General features: G+C 40.2%; 1 protein-coding gene across 1 annotated transcript; it reads right to left on the bottom strand.

Annotated features, from left to right (window-relative positions):
• Positions 1–1,568: 1,568 nt before the first annotated feature.
• LOC102293572 (platelet glycoprotein Ib alpha chain) lies at positions 1,569–7,107 on the bottom strand. Its single transcript, XM_005950796.3, has 6 exons — positions 6,037–7,107; positions 4,771–4,866; positions 4,470–4,661; positions 3,507–3,602; positions 3,215–3,394; positions 1,569–2,876 (listed from the first exon to the last, which is right to left on the bottom strand). The coding sequence occupies exons 1-6, from the start codon at positions 6,196–6,198 to the stop codon at positions 1,569–1,571; spliced, it is 2,034 nt and encodes a 677-aa protein (XP_005950858.1). The 5' UTR covers positions 6,199–7,107.
• Between the last annotated feature and the right edge of the window lie 1,350 nt (positions 7,108–8,457).

Raw genomic sequence — 8,457 nt, 5'->3', positions numbered from 1 at the left:
ACATACTCTGAATGTTCACTGTGGAGAGAAACTATTCTTCTTTCTTCTTTCTTTTTCTTTTTTCAATTTTATTTATATAAAATCTGCAACGCCAACAGCACAACAGCAGTCGCCTCAAGGCGCTTTATATATATTCTCCACTCTAATGTCTGATTTCATATGTTTCAGCTCTGACTTCACTAAAGATGATAAAGATCTTGATAACCTAAACAAATAAGGCTTCATAAAAGACCAAACAGGACTGCTGATACATTCTGGATGACATTAATGACAATATTATCCCTTTACAAAAATTATAGGGCTGAATCTGGTGGTCTTGTGCAATTACATTTTGTAATGCTTTTAAACAGCAGCAACAACAAACTGGAAATCACCGACACCGCTGAGTAGTTGACCCAGTTTCAAAGCTACGTTTGCTGTAGCTCTCATACAGCCATAAGATCTCAGACTAAATAAAGATCACTTTTAAACCATAACATGATGTCTTTATTACATAATTTTAAGACAAATAAACAATTCTGGAGTCGTGTATACATAATAATTGCATAACATTAATAAACATTTTTATGTATTTTTATTTATGAATTATTTTCATTCTTTTCAGTAGATTACATCAATATTTGATAGTTCCTGTGGTCAGACGGCGATGCAATGTTCACACGTTAAAGGACTTTTATTCCATCTTGTGGCACATGGTGAGCTTATCTTTATTGGCCTGGAGGTTATAGAGTCTAACAATTTTACCACGAAGATAAATGCTATGGTGATTTGTTCAACAGTATATTACTGTACTGTATGTATGTTATGGCTCAAGTTGCAGTTGTACAAATACATATTCATTAAAATGACATTCAAATAACGTCAAAGTGCTTTTCATCTACTGAGCTTTCACTTTTGAACCTCATTTGACCCTTTTCATTGTATGTTTGACATCTCTAATTAATTTCTCATTTTGGCAACAGTACAGTGAATTGTATAATAATGGTTTAAAGATGAATCAAGCTGTTCTTTTTAAGCAAGGTGAGGTTAATGTTAAAGATCTGTAGGTCTTTTTGCTTGCTAGCCAAATAAGAAGGCCCAGAGGGCCAATACACAGGGACAGACAACCATTCACACCTCGTGGAAATTTGGATTATCCAATTAACCCATCCCCACAAGCTGCATGTCTTTGGATGGTGGGAGGAAGCCGGAGTACCCGGAGGGAACCCACGCAGACACGGGGAGAACATGCAAACTCTACACAGAAAGACCCCGGCCTGATGGTGGAATTGAACTCAGGACCTTCTTGCTGTGCGGCAACAGTGCTAACTACCGTGCCACCGTGCTGCCATGACAGCTGGGATAGGCTCCAGCCTTCTTTGAGTATTTTTAGTCAGATGGCAAAAAAAGATGATGTCATCAGCATAAAAATGCAAACTGAAGACCTGAAAAATGAACGTAAGAATTGGACTGAACTACAGGAGTGCAGAAGGGGACTTAAAGTAAATAAAAACTTGAATATTTCAAGTATCAGTTGATTTAGCATACAAGTTTTTCAAAGCACTAGAGGTTCTTTTCCACTGATGACATCAGAGGGCTGCCTCGGCCTCAGGAGGTGTGGTAACTCCCCACGGCATGCTGGGTAAATAGTGTGCCAGCCACTCCCCCCAGCTGCTCCTTGGCTCTTCTTCTGTCTCCGCCCCTCCTCGTTTCACTTCCCACCCTCCCACCACCCAGTCCAGCTCTTCTTTACCGCCCCCCACATCCTGTCTCTCCTCCCTCAGAATCACACTGTAGCGCTTTTTGGACACTCCTTCTCCACCTCTGCTCCTCTCTCTTTCTATCCCCCGATATCCTTTTTGACCTCCATCTTCTTCAGACACTCTGCACTCCTCCACCACATCCCTCCATCCCTCTATCTCCTCCTCTTTGCTTAACAGACGGTACACAGTCTTCTTATATACTGCTCGCTCCTCCTTCCCATTTCTTTCTCCTTCTTCCTCCCTTGTTGCTTCTCCACCTGCAGGTTTTAGAATGACAAGCTGTCCTTGTTTCCTGTCTCCTTTCCCTCCTTCACCTACATCTTCGCTTTGCATACCTTCTCCTGCCTCTCTGTGGACCAAAAGAACAGAGCGATAAAGCGCCATTACTCCTTCACCTCCCACTCCCTTCCCTTCCACCCTGTTGTACGTTAACAGCATCAGTCCTTCACTTCCTCCTCTTCTCCTCGCTAACCGCAAACATAGAGGCTTATACACTCTCCTGTACCAGATGACCATACTAGCTAAAGTTCCCAATATACATGCAGCTGATGCCACACAGAGCACCAGGCAGCCCGCAAACAGCCAAATGCAGAACAGCCCTGCAGGCCTGGAAGAAATAGATTTTTCACGTTCCTGTTTTTCATCGGGGCTGGATTTAGTGATGGTGAGTGCCTCAGAGGCTGTGGTAGCCTCAATGGTGGTGGTTGTGACTATGTTCATTGTTGTTGTTGGCAGTGTTGTAGTTACAGCAATAGTTGTGGTTGTTTCAACAGGTGTTGTTTGAGTTTTAGTCAAATGTCTGGCAGTAGAAGTAGTAGAATGAGTGGTCAAGTCATGAAACCCAACTGTTGTTATCTCTTTGTGTGAATACTCTGACCATTCAATAAGGCTGGTGATAACTTCATACCAGGACCTTGTGATTGTTGTGTGCATTGTGTATAAATCTACAAATGTTGTGGAATCAAGAGGAGAAGAAGTAGAAGGAGCTGTGTCTGGAGGAGAAGTCGATGGATAAAAAGAGTACTGAGTAGTTGGCTGGTAGAAATCTCCTCGTGGACGAGATGCTGAACACAGATCGGATTCTTCCAGACTTGTTACAGGTGTACCTTTGTGCTGCTGGGGAGAGTCACACACCTAAAAAGACAGTGACCATTTAAAAATACTTCAGGTATAGTTTTAATATATATAATCTCCACCATTACCGATGACCCCACCACACTCAAACACATCTTTATATAGAAATGTCCAAACAGAAAAAACTGTAAGGCCAAAATGTGAGCAGCTTGATTTGAAAGGTAAGTTTCAGAAACTATGTTTAGTAGCCTCTATAACCTCAACCCTAAGTGGTTTACCAGTGACTTGTTGGATGTTAAAAAGTTAATAGCAACTGTGCAGAACCAAAAATGCCCACAGTCTTTGTGTTCTTTTAGATGTGTCTGTATTTGTTTAATTTTTCTGTTTGTAGTACATACCACGCTTTCTACATCAATCTTGATATCAGGACCATCCCGCACATAGACGTTGTGTTCATAGTCATCAAGGTACCTGCGCAAATAACCAAGGGAGCAGGTGCATGACCAGGGATTGGCTGAGAGGTAGAGATAAGGTACCTCCTCCTTTTGGCTGAACCATTCATCGGGCATCATGCTGATCTGTAATGGAAAAGAAACTTTAACAATTTTAGAGACAAATAACTGCTGTGCCATGAGTGGCTGCAGCTGGTTTGAACTTGTATTCACACACTCCTTGGTGTGTATTTCCCACCTTGTTTTTCTCCAGGTAGAGAGTTTCTATGGCTGGGAGGGGGTGAAACATACTTTGAGGAAGCACCTTGATGTGATTAGATGACAGGTCCAGGATCTAGAGGGAAATAAAGGAGAAAAAAAATGTGACATTGAAGCTACTGAAATACAAAAAAATAAAATCAAAAAATCAGCTGATTGATGCACCTGAACCACAAAAAAATCAACTTGCTCAATTTTCTTCTGTTTATTAATTTACATGAATGCACTTTCTACTGGTTTGAGTCTAAATACACAAAAAGTTTATTTAAAAGAAAATAATCCACACGTGGACACTCACACCAGAGATCAATTTTACACTTTGTACCCCTCTTATATCACGTTTTGCCTTCAGAGTTGCTTTAATTCTTCATGGCATGGATTCAACAAGGTTCTGGAAACATTCCTCAGAGATTTTGGTCCAATTAAAAAGAGAGCATCACACAGTTGCTGCAGATTTCTCAGCTGTTTATCCATGAGGTGACTCTCCAGTTCCAATACATCCCAAAGAGTCTCTACTGGCATTACATATGATGACAGTGGGGACCATATGAGTAGAGTGAACTCATTCACATGTTCAAGGAACCAGCTTGAGATGATCTGAGACTTGAGACATGGCATGTTATCCTGCTTGATTTTGCCGATTCTGACCATACAGATCTAAATGGATCAAGTTTCTGCCATGTGATTGGCTGATTCTATAATTGTATTAACAAGCAGTTGAATGTGTGTATTTAACACATTAGCTGGTGAGTGGAAATGAATGACTTCAAGTCCAATCAAGTTTTGGCCATAATGAAAGGGAGCCAAGGACCACTTTGCTACACTCTTACTTCTTGAATCTTATCAGTTATGTTTCTCACTACCTTCAATTCTCAAGTGTTGATGACATGACACTGACTGTCTGTATTTTCTAAACCTCCTTTATGATTTTGCACATACTGACCTCCAGCTTAGTGAGTCCAGAAAAGGTGTGATCACTCAGAGAGTTGATAGCGTTGTTTTCCAGGTAGAGTTCAGTCAGACCTGGGCAGGCAGAGAAGGAGCCGTCAGGGAGGGAGGTCAGACGGTTTGATCCCAGCCTGAGGACACTAAGTGTGGGGAGAATGGGACTAGCAGTCGGGATTACCTCTGGAACCTGGACAACAAAACATCCCTTTGTATTAGAAGCTGACTAACTTCATGTTTTCTAAGATTCATTTACAACCACTGTTGACTTTGTGGCCACTGTACAGGCAGACAGAAACCTTGTTTCCTGTGAGGTCGATCTCATAGATCTCTGGGAAGACCTGGAAGGAGGACCAGGACAGACTGGAGAACAGGTTACTGGGAAACAACAGGATCTAAAGATAGACAGAAAATGTAGAAGCCTTTAGAGCTGTGGTAGTTTCCTGTAAAGTGTCATCTCTTAAACAGGAAATTTGTGTCTCTGCTTTGGTCTCCTCCTGTCAGTCAAACACTTGATCCATTATGGGATTTAAACTTTTTTTTCAACACTTTAAACAAAATTTTCTCATTTTCCTCACTGCATGTGTTAAAGTAAAGAGTGTTTAGCTGTGTAAGTGTATGGTAATTGTCTAGCTGCATGGAGAGATTAGCTAAACGTTTTTGATATTGGCTGTCAGTCTTAGCTGCAGTTGTCACAGCGGAAAGTCTGCAAATCCCAGATAATCATTTAGTTCTTGACAAAGATCCAAAATGGTCAGTTTGTCAAAACAAAGATATTAAAAAGTAAAGAGCAAGACAAGAATTTCTTCATAAATATTGTAATTACGAGAAACTAAGTCACATTAAGCAGGCCTTCAATATTTGGGTTTTACATTTTAGTAAATCCTGTGCATTTATTGGGAAAGTAAAATATGCTCACCGAATAAAATACCTACTTATAATGTACTGGTGTAACAAATTACAAAAAATGGATGCCAGGTTCATGGATATGGATAACGGAACCTAAAATGTGGTATAAGGTGGTTGCTTACTGTGCTGCTTATTACTGTAAATTCTCAAAATGCTGCTGGTTTTTAAAGTCTGTTCAACTTCCTAAATTTTCATTCATGTCCTTTGTCAGTTTTTCTACTTTATCAAATTAATATTAATATTTACAGGTGTATCTTTTCTATTCACTAAATGTTAATTCGTCATCATTAGTATATTACTAGTTTAAGCAGTTGTAAGTAAGACATTTCTCTGCAGAAATTAATTAAACTCCGCTCATTCTGAAATTTCTGTTTTAAAGATAAACTTCAAGCCAATTACAATAAAAAATAATAATAAAAATAAAAAAGCTCCTCGAAGGATTTATGTTTGTCATAATAAACATGTTTATTTATTAGTCACATGTTTTTAACTCATTCATCATCATTCTAATTTGTTTAAATTAAATTTGATGTCTTAAAATGGTTTAATCTAATTACAGAATTAAACTATAAATATAATTTCACACTCACAGTTTTTTTTTAAATTAAACGGAGTTATTTCCTTCACACTTGACTTCCTGTGGTTTGTGGCATTACCATTGTCGTGGGTTCAAGCCCCACTGGGATGTCGCTGAAGCCGGCTGCTGTGCAGTTCTCCCTGGGCCGGTGGTCCTTGTCCCGGTCACTGCGGCAACCGGCCACTGCTACTCCCATGGAAACACAGGACAGGAGGATGAGAAGGAGGAGGAGGTGCCGCATCTTCACTGAGACTCTCAGAGACTGTCGGTATGTCTCAGTCTTAGAGAAGAGATGGAGAAAGTGAAGGAGGAGATGCCTGGTAGAACAGGAAGTGTGCACTTCCTGTGTACGTGTGTGTGTGTTTTGACTGACAGCTGCTGAAGCAGGAAGTGTGATAACTGTTCAGTTGACAGATTGTGTATGTTTGACTCTCCAGCCTCACGGCATGTGTGTTTCGATTTTTTCATGTCTTCTCGACAGCTTCCTCTTTGAGTGTTTCACATAATGTTTACTTGCATGTTCAAACTTCCTGCTGTTGTGAACCAGAGTCGATAAGGATGTTCTGAAGCATTCTGACAGCAGAGCTGCCAGCACTGATGTGTGGGTTACTGCAGGAAATCTGCTGAGTCAAGCGGTCTCTGTTTCAGTTAAATCCAACTGATGCGGCGTGAAAAAATAAGGTGTGTTACATTTGAAACTTCGCTGAAATAAAGTTGGATCTGCTAAAGTGAATAAACACAGTGTATGGCTGCAATAAACAACGTCTCCTCCATGTAAGCAAAGGAGAAAGTCTTCTTCACATCTATCCCAAAGGCAGTACTGATGTAGCCTCGGAGTAGAGCTGCTCCTCCTGAGTGTCAAATTGTGCCATTTGAGGTTGTCAGGACATTGTGAATACCCAACACTGGACAAGGAAAAGATGATGGCTCAATGGATAGAAGGATACTTTGTGACCGCTGTTAACATACTTTAACAAAGACATGTCAACCTGGCAACAAAGAAAATTGAGTTTTTAAAATAGAGGCAACCCAACCTTACCAGTATGCATAACACTACGCTTCATTTATGTGAATCTATGAATAGTTGAAGCTGTAGAAAACTGAAGTGGCCATTCTGCAGTATTAAATAGGTAAAAATGCTGTCAGCATTTATGGCTATGAGGCCTGTGTCTACTAAAAGGCAAATTGACTAATACAGGCCTTATTCACCCATTCACAAACACATTCATACACTCACTTCAGTAGCTGCATCAGGCCCAAATGTAACATAGTTTTGCAGGGAGCTAAAGAACATGAACATTGTTCACCTGGCCTCTTCATCAAGCTTGACCCTGTAACTTTCTAAGCTGGATCTGCATCCATAACGCCAACGTTTCTGGATGGGGTCCACCTCCCTGGTCCATTGAAAGAAAACAGCCAGGATACTGCACGGAGGTGCAGGTGAGGTTGAGGTGATTTGGCCAAGTGGTTCGGTTGCCTCCTGGGCACCTCCAATTGGTGATTTTCCAGACAGGAAAGGAAGAGACCCCAGGGTAAACCGAGGAACCTTTGGTTTCACAACAGAGAACAGAGATTCTCAGGTAGTTTCTGGAGCTACAGGAAAAGCTGGAGTGGTTGATAGAATTGACTTCAATTTAGTTAAAATGAAAAACAGTGTTACACTGAAAAAAAAAATAGAATTTGTGAGTTTGGGACTCAAATTTAAAGCACATGGATTTGACTTCTAACAAAGCAGCCATCAGCCAACATGATAAACACTACTGCAGATTGGAAGATAAACCTGAAAAAGCTTGTTTTACAAGAGAATACAAAGATGCATTGATCTAAACTAGTGTTTTGTTTCCAGGTAAAGGTTCCTGCTTCTGACTGGCAGCTGCTGTTCCGTTATCATGTTTTTATATTAGGTTGCATTTTTTTAAAAAATTCATATAAATGCATTAAGTGCTACCTGGGAAGAGACCCTGATGTAAATCCAGAATTCAATGGAAAATTTCTATATGCCATCTGGTCTGAAACCCCTCTTGGGAATCCCCTAAGATCGACTGTGTTTAGTCCACTGCCACTGTGACATTGCCTTAAAGGGAAAATAATTAACATACAGATGAATTCTACGTCACATTACGCACACAAAAAATGCATAAATGTACAGCTCTTTTTGCTTGTGATCTTTGCAACGAAAAATACTTTCTGCTTTGTCGTTTCTATTCTATCTGAGTTATCATTTCTAATCTAGGACTCATTTAAAGCAACTCTTAAATGGGGAAACTTGTTTGTACCCTGGAAAAACACATTGTTGCCATCCATAAATTAAACTTCTGGGTTATTACTTAACAATTTTCACTTACTACAACAAACTAATAGGAAAAGTTATTTTCTCAAACAGGCAGTGGATCTGGACCAGTAAACAGCAGGCTCATTTTTGCCATGGAAATCATTTAACAACCAGGAGATGCCCCCTGCAGGCCACTAGAAATTATGCAGTTTTAAGACACTTGAGCAT

This window comes from Haplochromis burtoni, unplaced genomic scaffold, assembly GCF_018398535.1.
Source record: "Haplochromis burtoni strain Fernald_Lab_line unplaced genomic scaffold, NCSU_Asbu1 Contig_846, whole genome shotgun sequence".
Taxonomy (NCBI): Eukaryota; Metazoa; Chordata; class Actinopteri; order Cichliformes; family Cichlidae; genus Haplochromis; species Haplochromis burtoni.
Note: the sequence above shows the minus strand (reverse complement) of the source record. Positions and strands in the feature narration are given on the sequence as shown.